At 38.5% G+C, this 19,999-nt stretch overlaps 1 protein-coding gene across 2 annotated transcripts in view; it reads right to left on the bottom strand.

Annotated features, from left to right (window-relative positions):
* LOC134754835 (cyclic nucleotide-gated cation channel alpha-3) overlaps window positions 1-19,999 on the bottom strand; it is an 86,734-nt gene that overhangs the window by 60,588 nt on the left and 6,147 nt on the right. The window contains exons 2-4 of one of the 2 annotated variants that reach the window (XM_063691267.1): window positions 16,419-16,559; window positions 3,360-3,547; window positions 197-694 (exon numbers count right to left, since the gene is read on the bottom strand). In XM_063691267.1, coding sequence (XP_063547337.1) covers window positions 197-694; window positions 3,360-3,547; window positions 16,419-16,559 — 827 coding nt within the window. Of the gene's footprint in view, window positions 1-196; window positions 695-3,359; window positions 3,548-16,418; window positions 16,572-19,999 lie in introns of both variants that reach the window. The other variant, XM_063691266.1, reaches the window with a different exon arrangement.

Raw genomic sequence — 19,999 nt, 5'->3', positions numbered from 1 at the left:
AACGGTTTAGTCAACTATAATGAAATTAGCATGTAGCGATTTTTGTATTTTTGTACAAATCAAGCACTTGCCATAAATAAAGTGCCGTTTGGTGAAGTGGAACTGCGTTATCCGGTGTTAGGGTAGGTAATAAAAAGACAAAGTAGAACAGTTCATCAACGATTAAATAGGCACAAAACTTATTGCTATTACTTACCTATCGTAGTGAGCGCCAACGTGCACCAATAATAACTTTGAAGATATTGTTTCACCACATCCGCCGTTTCAGTGTCATGATACACCCAGTTTTTACTCCCGAATCCATTGTTTTTATATATTATATGGTACAAGCACCCGTTCCAATGAAATATCACTAGTAAATAATGTATTAAACTGGTCGATCTAAATAAATTTGGATAGTTCGTATGTCTTTCGGTGCGGTCCATGAAAGCCCAGAACCGATAGATCTTGACTAGGCGAAAAGAGCGCAAGATGGAGTTGAAGCCGATGGAGAGGTAGAGGAAGTCCAGCGGCAGCAGGCAGAGGCAGTCGATGTAGAAGGTAGTGGAGTTCATGTAGTGCGCGCGCAGCTTGGCGGCGTCCGTCTGCAGCACGCCGTCCTCCAGGTAGCCGGTACGGAAGTGGAATAGGATGTCGGCCAGGTACAGGAAGTCAGAGAAATAGTCAAGGCAAAACCACACCACCAACGTTTCCCCTGCAACAAACAAACATCGGCACATTTTTATTCATTTATACTCGCTTTTAAACGTACTTTTACGTTTGTTAGTTTCTGGGTTCTAGACCAAAAAAATTCAGTAAGTATTTATTATGATACTATTTTCCAATTGCCGAAAGCTGTATGAAATTGTGTACGTGTGTCAAATTTCAAGGAATTTTTGCCTTGGCACATCATAATTTTTTTACTTTTTTATAATAATAACATACATGCATACATACATGTTTGACGATTACAATGTACGAGGATTTATTAAAATTGTTTCCGGAGCCGAACCAACCTCAGTCGTGTTTCTTCTTTCCTTTAATTTGACTTGTTACTTTAGGTCATTTTTAGACGATAGGTACTACCAACAGATTTATACAAGAAAAACGAGAAAAAATTAGGTTCAAATAATAAAAACAACAATAAAGATGGAATTGCAGTTAATCCGTAGCGTCGGTCGCGATCGTGGCATTGCCTGTCAATACGAGTAGTGTAGTGTAGTGTGTTCCCGTCTGAAGTCGTTGCGCCTACTTCCATTGTGTTTTCCTCAACCTTATTGCTACTAAATTTTCTCCTAAAACCAGAGAATTTCAGCACAGAGGGTGTTGCATCATTAAATAGTTACGGGTCGTTGCTCAGCTTGGGTGTATTTTGTTCAGCATAAACATGTAGATGTATTTACATACTTATAGCTCCATAGTTATATTAGTTATACGTACTCGTACACTAGTAGTAAATAAGACTCCAACACGGCTACCACGTGAGTGAACTCGATCACATTCCCTCTCTATCGCACCAATCCATCAGTGCGAGCGAGATGGAGTGCGGTAGTGTTTACGCAGTCGCTAACGTAACCGTTAAGCGTCAACTCGTGGTACGGCTACAGGAACAAAACGACATTTACCTGCTATTCAGAAAATACTGTAACTGCTTCACTACTTTTTACCCGACTACGTCAGAAGGAGGTAATGTTTTTATTCGAGCGTACATATGTACCTATGTTTGTATGTATGGCACAAGTAGGTATGATGGCACTTTTAATCTACGCAGCCAGTTATCCCTTAATGTCGTAAAATTAACTGGCATCGTTCTTTACCTTAGGGTAAGTACAGGTATAGAATAGGATAGAAGAGAATATATTTTATTTGTAGTAATTGTACATCGTCATATTCAAAAATTATTTACAATTAGAAGAACAATACAATTATAAAATTAATAATACATTTAAAACGCATATGCAAGTCAATACGTTTCTATTAAGTTGATTGGATTAAATATAATGAACTATGATGAATATAATTTAAGCATATTTTCATTGAATTGAATTATAAATATTAAATATATATATATTTGTACTCGACCCTCAAATCAGATTAATCAGACACGATGCCTAGTTTAGTTCAATGAACACGTACCTGAGTTTGAAATAGGTACTGACTAACCGCGTAACTGAGTCGGTTCGTGACAAGTTACTCGTATTGTGGTTAACTACGGTGAGGTTGAAGGTGTGCCCGTGTGCGATTGTTTTGTGTTATGATTAGTAGACAGGTGCTTCAGTACCGATAATTGGGTAGGTAGCCACACTTTTTACTATGGAACCACCGCACAACTAACTCACAAACGGACTCAATTAAGAGGAAGGGCAACAACCACTAACTTAGTGTGCCAGAATTTTGAGCTTGTCCCATGTCGAATTTACGCATCATCATCTTCCTTGCGTTATCCCGGCTTTTTGCCACGGCTCATGTGAGCCTGGGGCGTCCGCTTGGCAACTAATCTCAGGAATTGGCGTAGGCACTAGATTTTACGAAAGCGACTGCCATCTGACCTTTCAACCCAGATAGTAAACTAGGCATCATTGGGATCAGTCCGGTTTCCTCACGATGTTTTCCTTCACCGAAGAGCGACTGGCAAATGGCAAATATCAAATGATATTTCGTACATATTCAGTTCTGAAAAACTCATTGGTACGAGCCGGGGTTTGAACTTAAACCGGCGACCTCCGGATTGAAAGTCGAAAATTCAGCAATTATTATCTATAACAAGATGATTTTTTCCGCAAAGATATCTAGGACTTTTTTGTGTAGAATTTAATAAGCTTGAATGTTTCCTTACACCATATTCTCACAGAGAACGTAGATTTAGAGTAAAACGCAATTTTTTCTAGGATGGTACATTTTCCAAGATGGCTGCGATTCCTCGAGGTCCAAATGTCAAAAAGCGTGGACATGAAAAAGAGACCTATAATCAACATACATACCAACTTTCAGGACTGTTCCAGAGATTTCGAGGTTAGTCCTAATCCGATTGTGCTATTATTAGTAATGGTAGTCCATTTAATTATTTTCATTCCGGCATTCAGAAAACAAAATACATAAACACAATAACTTTCAATCCATTTATTTTTGACCTCCATTTGATAGGGCCTTAACCTTTTCGGCGCCAACGACGGATTAATCCGTCACAGACCACAGAGCAATATGGACCTACGTGCATATGCAAAAGTTCAATTTCAGTTTTGACTTTTCAGGTTTCGTGTTTGACACGGAGTCGAAAAGGTTAAGGTGAATCTTCTTGTGCGAATTTCATTAAATTCTATTGAGTGAATATAAAACTAAGTGAACGCGGGTTAAGGAACTTGTATTAGGGGTATATTTACCGTTGATCTCCTGGAAGGCGAACCTGTAGACGATAACCCAAAGATTGTAGAGAAAGGCGAGCGACACGACCATCGACCAGTAGTAGCACAGCCGGCCCGCGGGGTCGAACACGAAGGACCAGTGCGGGCCCGTGCGCAGCCGCCCGCTCGTGTACGTGGAGCGCCGGCGCAGACCGGCTCTGCTGCCACTGCACACACCGATATCACACATTAGCTCTAATAACACATCATTTTATTCAATCTCTTGTGACTTAGTCCGCAGAAGTCGTTAAATTTTCAACGCCACTTTCACCCCCTTATGCCCCGTTCACATATTCCAGTAGCATTCCAGTTCAGTGATTGAAACCAGTGCTGGACTGGATCATATTATCGTTTATATTAATTCCAGTCATTTTCATCATCTAGTGAATTTATGGAGACTGTTAGGTACAAAAAATAACAATACGTGTTCACTATTTAAAGTTTAATCCAGCAATGGATTGGCTGTCTACACTATTCCTGTAGCACTGGATTGGGCGAGCTGGAATCAAAAAGTAGGCCATTAATCCAGTCACTCAACTGAAATGCCAGTTCACCTTATTCTAGTTACATTCCAGTGCTGGATTCGATTACTGGATTGGAATGCTACTGGAATAGATGTGAACGGGGCATTAGGGGGTCATCCATTAATTACATCACACGTTCAGGAGGGGGGAGGTGGTCACGAAAACGTGACCAAGTGTGACAAGGAGGGGGGGGGTCAAAAAACCTCGAAATTCGTGTGACGTAATTAATGGATGAACCCTTAGGGGTTGAATTGAAAATTAATCCTTTCTAAGTGGAACAATTGAAGGATGTATGTTTCAAATTTCTAACTCCTACCTTAGTGGGATTAGTTTATATATAGTTGGACAAACCAAATTTTTAGTAAATATGAACAAAAAACTATAAGTACTCATCCTTTTCTTTTGGGTGTTAGTACTAGTGTAAGACAAAGACTTAGTATGATTCTCTCTGTCTATGTTTGAAATGAGACAGTCCTTTGACAAACTATATTTACAATGTAATATTAAAGTGTAATAATGTCTGAGTATAATATGTGTAATGTAATTCAAATACATAAATATTAATGAAACCATCCTAGTCGGGCGCGGTACATCTTTAAGGACTGAGCGGCCGCCACCGCATATAAACTGTTTGATAACACACCTTGGAACCTAATTGATCGTGCACTGTGCGGTTCCGCAGAAATGTCTGTCGTCCCTTTTTAGAAATGGCTGTCGAATAAACAGCTTACCAATAGATTTAATTAAAGAGGTTCTTCATGTAAAGCGTGTGCACATTTTAGTAGGGTCGTCAACGCACGTGTGACGAAGACACCCCCGGAGTTGCAAGCGTTTTCCTTTCCCGAATGCTATAATATATGCCTGTCGAATAATCCGCCTTCAAGTAAAGTGTCATTTTAAAGGGTCGGCAACGCATGTATGACAATATGGCACCCCCCGGAGTTGCAAGCGTCAATAGCCTAACTCCTTACCGCCAGGCGCGCCACATAAATCTTGGCCACCTACGTGGTTATATAATTATTCAATATTAATATCAAGTTCCACTTTCATGTGACTATTTTCTTATTTATAATAAATATTAAATTTACTAATACTTACTTATGTACTATGCAATGTGCCACAAATATTAAAATTCAAAATTCAGCCTGCAGCAGAAAAGCTGAATTTTACATTTACCTATAGCGGGAAAAACTCTTTGGCGGTATTCATAAATTTAGATAATAAAAAAAGTAAAACCGACTTCAAACGGGAAAAAAATTAAATATTATCTCGTTTTATATGCGCTAGCAAACTGATACGTTTGAAGTCATCAGAACTAGACCTTAACACAAATGTTCCTTCAGAACTTACTTGTGTCAAATATAACGAAGAGGACATAAATTTGTTAAAGAGTCCCGTTCTGGTCATCATCAGTAGTTCCACTTCATCAAATGGTACTGTTTTGGATGAAAGTGCTTGGTTTGTTGATGAGAATACTAAAACCGGTATATGTATGCCTATAAGATTTGAAGAGTTCCCTGGATTCCTAATGGCTCCCTTCATCAAAATTGGGTTTTTTACAAAAACGGGACCAACTAGGGACTACATTCAAACAAAAAAATAATTTACAAAATCGGCTCTACGGAGGTCTGAGGTAACATACATACCAAAAAAAACGGTCGAATTGATAATACGGTCATATAATTGATACTGCCGTCGCGTCGGCTACTCGGGCTACTACTCGTATTTGTGAAATCGTTTGATACTGCCGTCGCGTCGGCTACTCGGGCTACTACTCGTATTCGTGAATTCGTTTGCAAGCTTGTTCATAGGATGATGCCTATACATATAAATTAGATTTTCATCATCATCATCATGTCAGCCGATAGACGTCCACTGCTGGACATAGGCCTCCCCCAAGGCTTGCCCCGCTCGCGTCCCGTGTGGTGCCGGATAAGAATAGCACCACCCCCCTCTCTTTCCGTGGGTGTCGTAAGAGGCGACTTAAGGAAAATCCGGTGGATGGGCTGCAGCGTCCTCCGAGAACTACCTCCATCAAACTGCGGTCGCCAACCCGCCTGCCAAGCGTGGCGACTACGGCAATCCCCCCCAAGGGATAAATTAGATTTTACAGAAGTAATTGTTATACTTCTATCGTGTCATGCGTCACTCTCATGCACCTTTACATAATAACATTCAACATATCTGTTAATATTTTTTTGAAAAACATTTCATTTTTGATACAAGCTTTTATCACTAACTGTACTCTTCTTTCCACAGACAATAGGGTTGTTGACACATGTTGAAGTTAATAACTAAATCTAGTTAAATATAAAGAAAATGAGCAATTTATCACAATAAATTGAAAACTAAAAAAATATATGGCAATAATAATAACATACAAGCCCACAAACTTAAAAAAAAATAAGTTTTTTCAAACTTCCAAAAAGGAAAAATAATGGTTTTTAAATTAATCCGAAAAGAAAATGAAAATAAGTAACGAAAGAGAAATATTTTTTCACCACACCAGCTGGTAAAGGCTCTCTTGATTGTTAAAAAAACTGATGAAAAGTTGCATTTTATCCACATGTGAGGCGAAGTAATCAAATGCAAATTTTGAGTTGTTTCCTTATGTTGGCTGGTAGAATTGACTTTTAAATGATGATTTTGAATGATAAATATAATATTTATATTAAATTGTTTTTTTTTTTTTTTGTTTCAATATCCGAACTCAAACCACCTTACGCTGCAGTGCTGCGCTCAATAAGGTGTTGGTGTCCAAGCTTCATGGTAGACGCACTAAGCTACGGATCTACAAGACCGTGATCCGCCCCATTCTGATGTATCTATGGGTGTGAGGCTTGGACACTAACACTCAAGGAGGAGAACAGTCACAGATTATAGTCACAGAACGTAAGGTGCTAAGAAAGATTCTGGGACCCGTCAAAAGAGACGATGGCAGTTGGAGGATCCAAAAGAATGCCGAAATAGAACATCTAATAGCCGAGCCGAAAATATATTAGGTGAGACCAAAGCACATCGTCTCCGCTGGCTAGGCCACCTCGAAAGATTGGGCAGCCAAAAGGGCCTACTTGGGTCGACCAATGAACACCGTCCTGTTGGTCATCCTAAATATCGTTGGACAGATACCTAGAGTGGAGGCAGATCTCCGTGAGCTTGGCGTCAGCGAAAGCTGGCGTGGTGTGGTACCGCTCTGGACCGAGCAAAGTGGCGTGCTCTTGTGTTGGAGGCCAACACTTATTTTGGGTCATTGCGCCAGCCAAGTAAGTAGTAGTAGTGATTTTGTTCGATATTTTACTTTACTTGTGTTTCACTCGGTGGCAAAATTTGTTCAACCCTCGTGCCTTGAAACCCTCGCAACGCTCAAGATTCCATTTTTCGAACCTCTCGCTACGCTCGTGGTTTAATTTTGGAATCTTTCGCTTTCTCGGGTATCAATAGTATGAGAGGTTAAACAACAACTTTGCCCCCCATGTAAAACAATAGTAGATTGTGTTACAAGGGAGCAAAATGACATATTTACGGCGAGAACGTACATTGAATCCTAAACGAAGCGAAGGATTCTATAATAGAATCCCGAGACTAACGAGGGATTCTAAAGTAGAATCCTGAGAAGATGGAAATAATTTTGCTACCATGTGACACATACTGCTTTTCACATCACCTATGAGGTAATTATATTTAAAAATATTATTTATGCTAAAAAAATTATGTGCAATTTTTTTTAAATAGTGTCCTAGAACAGAAAAGTTACATTGATCCCTCCTAGCAGGGAAGAAAAGTGCCACTTTGATCCCTCCTAGCAGGGAAGACAAACCCCTTTTTTGAATTGGTGATGTGATAAATATTGTTCGTTTATATATAACTTACATACCGAGTCTACCTACCCGTACCCCGTACCGCATCGTGAGCTCGCTAGGAACCTTCGTGTAAATGATCAACCACAAACACGCTCAACGTGATCCTACAGCCTCTTAAGTCAAACCCCTCCATTAAACAAAACCTCCTTAACTCGAATTAATTCCCGTTTCCCTTGAGTTTCTACTTTCGGAAATTAAGTAGTATGTTCCGCTGCCATGAGCCTGCCTTGCGTACTTTGTGAACCGATATTTGCATTAGCTGATTGTTTACCTCCGATTTGAGAGGGTTTAAGGATGTAACATTGTAATACTCACTCGGGAATCATTGAATATTAACTCAACACCTGAGGGCCTGCCCCGAGGTTATCGAGGGACTTGTATCCAATTAATCTGTCGAAGCCTTAACAGGTACATGCGGTCTTAGTTCCACAGTTGTAATTGAATAACTGAATAGATATCCTAACATTACTTACTTCGATAATACAAGACCTGCTTAAAAATTCACAGTTATTATCCAAATGTAGGCCTGTTCAAATTTTTAAAACCTATACTTGAATTGTCAGAAGTCAGAAGTAAAGTCTACAATTATTTCAAAAATGTTACCAGTAACAGTAAAAAAGCAGTCACGTGTTTATGTCGATAAAACTACCTAAGTACCTCTAGTTTCCAGGATTGGAAGACCGCTGCCGTAGTTCCAATACACAAAGGTGGACCTACTAATACCCCAAACAACTACCGGCCGATCTCACTTCTTGGAGCTTATTCAAAACTACTTGAACGGCTAGTACACAAGCTACTTGTCAAATTCTTGGAAAAAATCGACTTCTGTCTGACCGTCAATATGGCTTTCGCCAAGGAAAGTCTACTGAGGAGGCTGTAAAAAAATTAACAGATATTGTTGTTTCACCTCTTGATGAAGGCAAAGAATGCATTGGTGTCTTCCTCGATTTGGCGAAAGCCTTTGACACGGTGTCGATTCCCATCCTACTCAGAAAATTGGAGGCTTTTGGTATCCGTGGAAAATCGTTGGATTGGTTTTCTAGCTATCTTACGAGTAGCCAGCGTATTAAAATAAACAACGTTACTAGTAGACTTATATTGACCGGGATATAGACCGTGATTACCTTTTGTATTATTTGTGAGCTCCCGATATTTCGACGCAGTTACATGCATCATGTGTTGAAATTCACAAATACAAAAATTTTAATCTCGAAGATGGGTTTAAACTGTCAAATGTGTGGAATCCTGTGTTTTGTTTGTGTAAAAAACCAGTGATATCCGAATCAAACACGCGTAGTGACACCGTGAGTGTAGTGTGTTTGGACAGACCAACGAGTGTGAACGCGACCGGACCAACAAGTGTGAATGCGACCGTTGGTAACGTTGAAAGTGAACGCAGCCGACGCGCAAGAATGAGGGTAGACAGAGCGCTGTCTACACAACTTTGACACCCACCCGCTATCTTCAGTCACCCGTGAACATGATGCATGTAACTGCGTCGAAATATCGGGAGCTCACAAATAATACAAAAGGTAATCACGGTCTATATCCCGGTCAATATAAGTCTAGTGAAACTAACCGTGAATCATTCAAAACTCTAACGTTACTAGTGCTGCAAAACCTGTGACATTCGGCGTACCACAAGGCAGCATACTTGGTCCTATGTTATTCATTACCTATATATTAACGACATCATGTCCCTAGAGCTTAAAAACAGTGAAGTTTTATGTTACGCCGATGACACAGCCATAGTGTTTCGTGGTGACTCCTGACATGATGCTTATGAAGTAGCTACAGCAGGGTTACAACGACTATCCGCTTGGCTAAGCCAGAATCTCTTAACCCTTAACGCTGACAAATCAAAATTCATCGGATTTCACAAAACAGCGACATCCAGCCCATCCTCCGCCCTCTCACATTTGAAAGTCCACTGTCACACTTGCATAGTCCCGCCGTACCCTCAATCTTCTGCTTGTTTATGTAACTCCATTAAAAGAACCAATTCACTCAAATATTTAGGCGTAATTATTGACGAAAACCTTAATTTCAAAAATCATGTTTCATGTTCGTAAACTCATCTACACTTTTAAACTTTTACGTGATTCTGCAACTGGTCATATACTTAAAGTTGTGTACTTAGCCCTCTGTCAATCAATTTTAAATTATTGTATACTTGCTTGGGGAGGCTCTGGTAAATAGTTTATGATAATGTTGGAGCGCGCACAAAGAGCGATTCTGAAGGTCTGTTTGGGGCGAGCACGACGTTATCCAACAGCTGAACTCTTCAAAGAAGCCCAAGTTCTGAGTGTTCGCAAATTGTTTTTGCTACGTGTTATTTTATATGTTCATTTTATTGCCAGTCGTCTGCCGGAACATCAAACGCTCACTTCAAGAAGAGTTTACAGTATCCCCAAACCCCGTGTCATCACTTCTTTTGCTCAGCGCTTCTCGGTATTTCTCTTCTCGCACGTTTATAATAAAGTAGTTAAAATTTGTGACATTAGGCATTGTAACGTAAATGGGGCAAAAATTCATATGCTAAACCTGCTAAAGTCCTGGAACTATGAGGAATCAGAAGCAATTCTGAAACCTTCCCACGAGACTCCTAACACTACATATTAATAATAATAATAATAAGCCCGCAGGGCAGCTTGTGGCGAGCTGTTGGGGAGTGACGACCCCACGGACCCGAGTGCTCCAGAGAGTCGGTCAGGTTCTCCGTCTCCGGCGTGTCTTTATCGGTCGGAGTTGACCCCAAGGGGACCCACAGGACTCTCAGCTCTAGCTTGCCTTCATTGGCCGTCCAGAGGGGAGTCGTAAGAGCTATATGCTCCAGGGGTGGAAGTGTTAAAGGGCATAACGCCGCGAGTAACTTCGGAGAAAGCGCAGCACACCTCTCGACACCCCTGAGCCGCTCACGCCGGTGTTGCGCCTGGCCGTCTTTACGATGGCGCATCAGGTGCCCATCTAACGAGTGGCGAGTCACCGCCTGCCTCGATAACTTGTGCAAGCAATGTTATGGCAGGTGTCCGGATTTCTTTGCAATAGCCCAGTTTTTTTTTCCACCCAAACTTAAACCATAGACCAGTACTCTGTCCATATTCTCTACAATAGCTTCCAATGCCTGCTGAAACCGGTTCACGGGTATCTATTGATGTACCCGTGAATGGGTTCCAGCAGGCGTTCTACATGACAACAAATCTCTCTCTACGTGTTGGATCCATATCCCCACGCACGCCTTATAAATGACCGGGCTCGAAAGACCCGAGAGTTTTAAAACGGAGATACACATAATAATAATAATAAAATACTTTATTGTGCACTACAAAGAAAAATACATGTTACAAACAAAGACAGGACATAAGTGAGTAGGTAACAACAGGCGGACTTATCGCTAAAAAGCGATCTCTTCCAGACAACCTTCAGATAGCGATTCAGTGGCTAGAAATAAGTTAATGGGCAGTGCAAAATAACAAAGGTGTAAAGTTTACAAATCAAACACCTAAGTATAAACTACAAACAATGAAAAATAAACTACATAAACTACATATATTATTTAAGCAACAATAATACACTACATAAACCTACACAAAATACATAAATACATAATGAGAATTCAAGCAAGAGAAGAATAACGACCAGGTAGTGTGAACAAAAAGAAAAATATATATGTGTAAGTGAAAGGACCAAGACTAAGAAAGAGATTTTAAATAATGTTATTTTAGAAGATATTCATAAGATTATTATATCATTCTTTTTCGAGTTCTTCTATTCACTTTTTCATAACGCGCGAACACAATTAATACATTACACTTTTAGATTTCACACAAACACACACATCTCACTCCCTCCTCACAACAAGCTTACACACATACAAGTTCACACTTCACACTCCTCTTTTTCTTTTATCCTTATGTTTAATATATGTAATACTATGGATTTAATATAACTCGTAATGACCTTGAACCCCGCGATACAGGCCATGCCTAGTGCGGGGTTCACTGCAATGTACCTGTGAAATTGTATTAATTGATAAATAAAGATATATATTTTTTTATTGTAAACGTAAAGCGAAAATCGAAATTTAATTAAAAACACATTTGATTTAGAGGGACGTGGGTCACGTGGGGTTATGTGAATTTGAATATCTTTTATGCTTTAAAGAGTAACATATATCCATAGTATCAGTCGATGCGATCGTACGCGCATTGTTTTATGAAATGTGCGTAATAAGAATTTTAGCCAAAATCCTCGCCATCAAAGAAAAATAATTGCTAACTATATCGTCGTATTACAGAATAAAACATAAACAAGCTAGTAAAATTATTCGCGCGTAGGTAATGAGCGAACTCAGCAGCGACGCCAACCAGGCGATTCCCGCGCTCATGCCGAGCTGAGCGCCTAGGGTGCCGCCATGCCCGGGTCGATCACAGTGGAAGAAGGATCCCCTCACGACTCGACACTTACACATTTATTATATTTAGTTTGTTAATGGACTGATGAACCAAACGGCTAGTCAATTCATTCCTCAAGCACTTTTGCGTACCGTACTATACGTACAATTGTACATTCTGCCGCAAATGACAATCGGTTGACAATTTTAAATATGTGTGTACATATCAATCGAGGCAGATAAAGATACAACGATTTATGCCTGACAAATAGCCTTAGAGCGTGTCTGGCCTAATTTAGCATTGATTTAAAGAATTCGCAACATAAAATAATTAGTTAAATGAATTACTTGCCTTTTTTTATTAGCATTCGCAGAATCGTGAATTGGGAAAAAAAATAATGGCATAAACATCGAATAATCCATTCAAAATACTGAACAAAATTAACAATATAATTGTAGCCGTTTACCGTTAAAAGCCCACTTTAAGCAAAAATAACTTATTACCCTAATTAACTACAAGCCTATGTTTTTCACAGAAGTAATTACCAAAACAATAAAAAAACGAGATTGAGTCAGTGTCATTTTGCTTTTATACAGTTGACACATCATCATTACCATTTTTCTCGTTAATGTAGTATTTTTTCTACAGGTTTATATTTAGCTTTTTGATAGTAAGATAGTAAAATAACCAAAAAATCAAATGTAAGAGACACATTACAGCGTAGCACATTCGATAATGACACTTTATGTAGTAGTGTAGGAATTTTGTCTAAAAGTCTTCTAGAAATCGAGTTTCGCTCAAGTCATCTCGGATATTAGGCCAGGAAATGAATGCCCGAAAAAGTTATAGAGGGAAATGGAGGGAACACCTAGCATTTCCCTCTATACCTTCTTATTGCTTGGCCTAATATGGGTATATTTGGTATCAAATCAATGCATTTAGTATGATAACACAAGTATATGAGATGACAAGCGCGAAAATGGTGGGGGTAGTAACTGTGACGTCATAAAGTCAGCGGTACAAAGAAAACTCTAAGGGCCGGTTGCACCAACCCCAATTAACAGACAGATTAACGTCAAACAGCAGAGAACTATGAATCTTTCCATACAATAAAATTTAGCGAACGGTAAATAGGTAACAGACGGTTTGGTGCAACCGACCCTAATTCTTTTAAATATACCATGTGGCATATCAATTGAAAGGGCTTGTTGAGTAGATTACAAATATATAACATACACTAATTGATGGTCTAACTGATTATTAGAAAACGTGTAAATTTTAACAATGTAGTTGACTTTGAAGTGCTCTACAACGACGACTCTCTGAAAACGACTGAATGGATTATTCCAAAATACATACCAAGTGACTGTGAGTAACCTCTATATAATGTTTATAAATAACTAACCACAGATACATCATAAAATAAGAGAAGAACATCCATTTGAATAACAGTATAATTTTCTGTTACTAAAATACTATTTTTTTACTAAAAACATACCATGTGGGGTATTAGATGAATATTGAAATATATATTTGTAAGTAGATTACAAATATATATTTCAATACTTGGTCCTACAAATTATTAGAAAACGCCCAAATATCATTTATTAATCAAATTAATGTGTTAAATAATCGTTTTAGTACGTTTTAAATATCAAATGCTGATATCAAATACATCTTTCGAATTTAATTTTAACTTAAATGTTGATGGTTCAACGTGAGCAAGTTTCCCAGACTACACTCCCCCATCAAACACTTTTACTGGCCATGACATGCTTTGGATAATTAGTTTTTACCTATATTTTGTTAACTAATATTAAACTAAATTAGAATTTTGAATGATTCACGGTTAGTTTCACTAGACTTATATTGAGGTAATCACGGTCTATATCCCGGTCAATATAAGTCTAATTAAACTAAATTCTTGAATACTAATAATAATCACACCTGTTAGTTAATTTGTGGACAACTGAGACGAATTTGATCTCACAAAATTCGTCAAAAGGCTAAACACTGGTGATTTTACCCTATTAGCCTAGTCAGGAAACCAGTGACTGTAGGTACCTACTCTTGAAACCATTGACTGTAAGTACCTACTCTTGAAACCAGTGACTGTGGGTACCTACTCTTGAAACCAGTGACTGTGGGTACCTACTCTTGAAACCGTTGACTGCAAGTACCTACTCTTGAAACCAGTGATTGTGGGTACCTACTCTTGAAACCGTTGACTGTAAGTACCTACTCTTGAAACCAGTGACTGTAGGTACCTACTCTTGAAACCATTGACTGTAAGTACCTACTCTTGAAACCATTGACTACTGCCTACGTACCTACTTTATACATGAAGATACGGTACAACAGTATTCAGCATTCAGTAAACAACGGAAGTTGATTGAGCGATTGATTGTTTGACTAGCTATTAATTAAATACGAACCCTTGTGGTAACGACTGTCGAACCGCCGGTGAATAATTCAATAAATCTAAGGTATGTAGTCGTCCAAATAGCCCTGTTTCGTATCTAAATGGGCTACATGCATGAAAAAAAAATTGTAATCTTTGACTTTGGGCATAGTTCCATTTGTATGGAAATCGTCACCGCCACGCGCTATCATTTTCTTTTTTTACGAAAAAATGTATGAATGCCTACTTTAGTGATATTTTGCAGAATGAAGAATAAATGGGCTACATTGTCCAATTTTTTATTTAGTGCAAATCGCCACACTTTCATTGTAACAGCCTAAATTGTCACATAATATTACATAACATTGTCATTTTTTGTTTAAAACTCATTTAGTTGTACGGACAGGTCTAATAATTATTTCAAAAATGAATTCCTAGTTCCTAAATTATACGAAAATGATGTATAACTTGCCCTAGTTGCTAAGAACAGGAAGAAATATAGCATAGACTGGACCTGGGGAGCCGACCCCTTTACCCCCCCCCCCCCCCCTTTTCGACTTCGATCGTACCTACTGGGCCAATCAGCTTTGTTTGAAATGTCCTGAGACTAAAGTGCATGCTGCTCCATACATTTCTGCTTACTAACCGTACTGTACACACACGTAACACGTTTAGTAACACGAAATTAATGCAAATATGTGTAATCAGAAGTTTTTTGTAAAGATATTCGAGTTTAAATAATGCAAAATTATGACGTAGTATTTTATTGCCCAAATATATATTATTTTTCATTTCTCATGCTCTGAAAGAGGGTCATTGTTGTTCTAAAAGGTGTGCAGAAAATGATACGTGTCTGCACTAGAGCATTTTACGTTCGAAGTACGATTTTTTTAATTTTTTTACGATACGCAATTGAAATTTGAGTTTAAATGGATTTGTTATACAATTTCCATTCTAATATTTGACTCTCCATTCCATAAATAACGATACTTTTGCCTGAATTGTTAATTGAAAGTACCCTCAAGAAATACTATAAAAATGTATACTTGTCATGTTTTAAAAAAACACATGCATTTTACTTTCCTCGTATTCGAAATGAAAAGTAGAGTGTTTAACTCGGGTGAAAGGCATCATTTCTGCCTCGGACTATTGGCGCTCTCACTGCGTTCGAGCACCAAAATACCTCGGCAGAAATGAGTGCCTTTCATCCCTTGGTTAACAATCTACTAATATTAAACACTTTTGTTAGATTACATACCGAAAAAAATGCAACTATACACTTAAACGCATTTTTTACGGCGTAAATAACTGACTCTTCCCATACATTTTGGCAAAGTCGTGAGGCCTAGCTATGACGTCATAATCCGCTTGCATCTTTTCATAGGACGTTTTTACTCGATGTGAATGTGATATGGAACAATAGATAGTTAGCAGGTTTATTAGAAACATTTGAATCTCTCGGAACTTAGAATCGATTCATATCTAAAAAAAATCATACTTGATAGGTACCTGTACGAATATGGGCTGGTCCGTTAACTTTTGACCTCGGAAAGTTTTCGCACGCACAGCTTTTACCGAAATATTGATTTTACTGAATTTCTACATTTATATTATCATATTATAGTCCTGTAGAAAGAGTAACAATAGGAAGAGTGATGGGTAAATAAATGCAATATAATAAGTATTATTTACACTTATTATAAATTATAAATGAACATCACGAGTTCACGCATTAAATATAGACTTAGGGAAAGCCATGCAATGCAACACGATACTTTGGGAAATCCGGTCATGTTTGGAGCTGACATTAAATATGGATATTGCATGGGTAATAGTTTGCGTTTTGCTGAAAAATATACCTGTCCGTCCCGTTGCAATGCGGAGCGAGGTGGTTGTGTGAGTGGTGGGGGGCGGGCGTGGCAGGCGCGTGCGGCGTGTGCGGCGTGCTTCGCCAGCCGCTCAGCAGTGGCGCTTCGCCGCTGGCGCCCAGCAGTTTTAATCTAGACAACAACCTAAGTTTATATTAATTTATTTCAACTTTACCAATAACAATATAAGACAGAGTCGGCAGGCGCATATGGCTGTTGTTATCCACGTGATAGCGTCATTACCAGTGATCGGCGAAGTTGGTACCACACGGGGTTAATGACCTCAACCATGGTACTAATACAGATATGCCGCGGGAATCTCGGAATTCGTGTTGTATTATGTACTACCATGTTTCTAATTTTAATAAGTTAATGAAATAAAGGACTGTATCTATGCGTCAAAATGACCCCAAAACCAATAGAGTTGAGAGTTAGGTCATTAGATAGGTATGTACTTCATTTTGTTCTATGGACACCAAGCGGAATTCCATTGCAAAACTGAGATATGTCTTTTAGTCACCACAGGGTGCCTATTGCCTAGGTAATAGTACCTAGGCAATAGAGTCTAACGCCGGGCGAGCGCGGCAAATCATTCGCCGCGACCGCCCGGCGGTGCGTGCGCCAACATCTACCCTGCAGCAAAAAATTACTTACTGGGACTCTATTGCCTAGGTAATAACGGTGACGACATTTTGGCTAAAATACAAATCTCAGTTCTGCAATGGAATTCCGCTTGGTGTCCGTAAAACAAAATGAAGTATATAGATATACCTATCTATTGACGTAACTCTCAACTCTGTTGGTTTTGGGACCTGGCTCCAAAGTTGCTCATGATCCATATTACCGTATAATAATGAACAGGGGCAAGGTTTTACAATAAACACTGAGCATAATATAAACTTTAAATCGCAACGTGCACACACAACATATACACACAATAACATTAATAACATAAATAAACATATTTATATTTTCTACTAGAAATGAGTTCTCAACGAATTTCTTATCATTAAACAAGGATGGCATTAACTAATTAAGGAACACTGTTTGCTGTCTCTTTCGTGCTAGTTTCAACACTTTCAACTGCACTCATTGCACGACGCAAACTAGGGATAGAAAATCCAACAGTGACCTTCGACAAGCCAGGTAGTCGGGTAAAGGGTTATTTATCACTTTAGATAAGTATATTTTAATGTAAACAACATTATATTTAACAGGGGTGCAAAAAATAAGAGCTTATACTTAAATCTACAAATGTAAGGCGCATATATACTGTTTAAATACGTATTAAACGACCTAGAAAAGATATTTTCCTAAAAATCCTACAGAAAAAAACATTTGTAATAGGTAGGTGCATACATACTTGTACCGGAAATCAAACACCGATATTTTATTATTTAAGGAGTACCAACAGCTACAAAATCATTATGCTAATTTAGGTAACAATACAAAGCCAATTACAGATACTCACAGATAGAAATTAAACAAACAATAATTATATCAAACTTTGCGCGCACAATTTCACACAATGCTATCACGATTCATAAATTAAAAAACTATACTAAAAAATTCTAAATCTTATACAACTCAAAGTTTTATAGGTACATCTCAAAGCTTATTTAGAATACAAAACTGTTAATAATAGTTACTAACTAATAGTAACTAAAATAAAGGTTACGTAAATAAATACTTAACACTCAGACAAATCGCAGACCTGTTACTTGTGAAAACAAAACAATTAGGATCAAAGTGGGTTAAAAAATAGATTCGCTAATTTTCGCTTCACTGAAGGAATGGAACCATTAAAAACATCAATGTCCAAATCTCTGGATAGAATATTTAGATTACGACTAGCACGACATAAAAAACTATTTAGTCTGCAATTGGATGAAGTAAGTTTGGGCGAAATGAAGGGAGCGTAACGTTTAGATCGGGCGGGCGTATTAAATGAAAGTTTAAATAGCAGTTCAGGGCAATCAATATACCCACTGGTGATGCTTAGTATATGGGCAATATCAGCAATCTCTCGCCGTTTATTTAGTGGAATAAGGTGTTGCTTCCTTTCCTGCATATGCTTAGGTAATTAGAGGAGTCATAGGGCTGCTTCAGCTTAAAGCTTAGGTGTTTCAGGAACTTTTTCTGGATTCTTTCTATCCTATCTATACGAGTATAAGTGGCATAACAAGGATTCCAAATTTGACGCATATTCAAGCTTACTCCTAACTAAAGAACAGTAAAGAATTTTAAGCGTCTGCTTGAGTAAAATAAGCAGAGTTACGCAATATAAACCCTAGGGTTTTCAAGGCACTTTTTATAATGCTATCGATATGCATATCAAATAGAAGTTTAGTATCACATGATCATCACACCCAAATCCCTAATTTTGTTGGTTTTTAGTTCGTATGTAATACTAGAATCATGATATACCCGTTCAACTAAAAATATCGGCCATTATTAATTATTTATTTCCAATTCGCCATACTTCCGGGCCATAAAATGACTGGATTATTTGGGAAGAGTCGCTTGCCAGTCGAGCATAGGTAGAGAAAATCATACTGTATTTTTCTTATGCTAGTATTATAAGTATTATAACCCCTTTTTTTTTCTACTGGCTAAAATTGGTTTACCAGACCTTATCTGACGTAGTATATCCTCATCGCAACGAAAAACTAAATATTATGATCAACTATTTCTAACAGTGCCTGTAGGTAAGTAACTAAGTACCTAGGTAGAAGGGGCAGCGCGTGAAAATAAATACATTCGTAGAAGGGACGGAGTTTATTTGGCTTTCCTTCTATTAATCTGTAGCAAAGGTTCTTACTCTCTGAGTATTAGGCAAACCGGCGGGAATCGAGTTTTATGGGCCCCGCCACTGCTAGGTAGTGTAGTTAGTGGTTTAATATCATAAAAGCCATCTTAACCCTCACATTAGACGGCATAGGGAGAGGTAACTCAAAGCAACTGACTTAGCGAGGGACAAGGTTTCAATTGGATTAGAGCACTTAATCAAATTATCGCGATGGAAATGGGGAGAATTCGATTTAATCAAGGAGGTACTCAATTCCAACTCTTAGCGCCACTTGCACCATCCCACCAACCCGAGGTTAACCGGTTAAACCTGGACTTACCATGGTTACCAGTACAATTTGACACTGGGTTAACGGGTTAGTGGGATGGTGCAAGTGGCGCTAACTATTATTATACATAGGTATACTATGTCGAACATCATCATCATCATCATTAACTTAAGAGTTATTCTCTTGTCCGTGGAGTATCTTACAGCTTTCCCTATCCTGAGCCAGCTCTTTGGCTGATACGACACGACCCTTACTTTTTTTTCAATTGTTCTAAAAAGCTGCGTCTGGATTTTCCTCTACCCAGCTTGCTTCCTATCCGCCCCTCCAGGATAGTTTTAAAGAAGTGGTCGTGTCATATTAAATGTCCAATCATGTTTCCGCGTCTATTTGCAATAGTGTTTAGTAAACACTATTGACTGTTTAGGATAGCTCTTCATTCACTCACTCTTCTTAACACCTCCTCATTCGTTATCCTGACTCTTCAACCTTCCATTC

The sequence above is a fragment of the Cydia strobilella genome, chromosome Z, assembly GCF_947568885.1.
Source record: "Cydia strobilella chromosome Z, ilCydStro3.1, whole genome shotgun sequence".
NCBI classification, from domain to species: Eukaryota; Metazoa; Arthropoda; class Insecta; order Lepidoptera; family Tortricidae; genus Cydia; species Cydia strobilella.
This window is presented reverse-complemented; position numbering and strand designations above follow the sequence as displayed.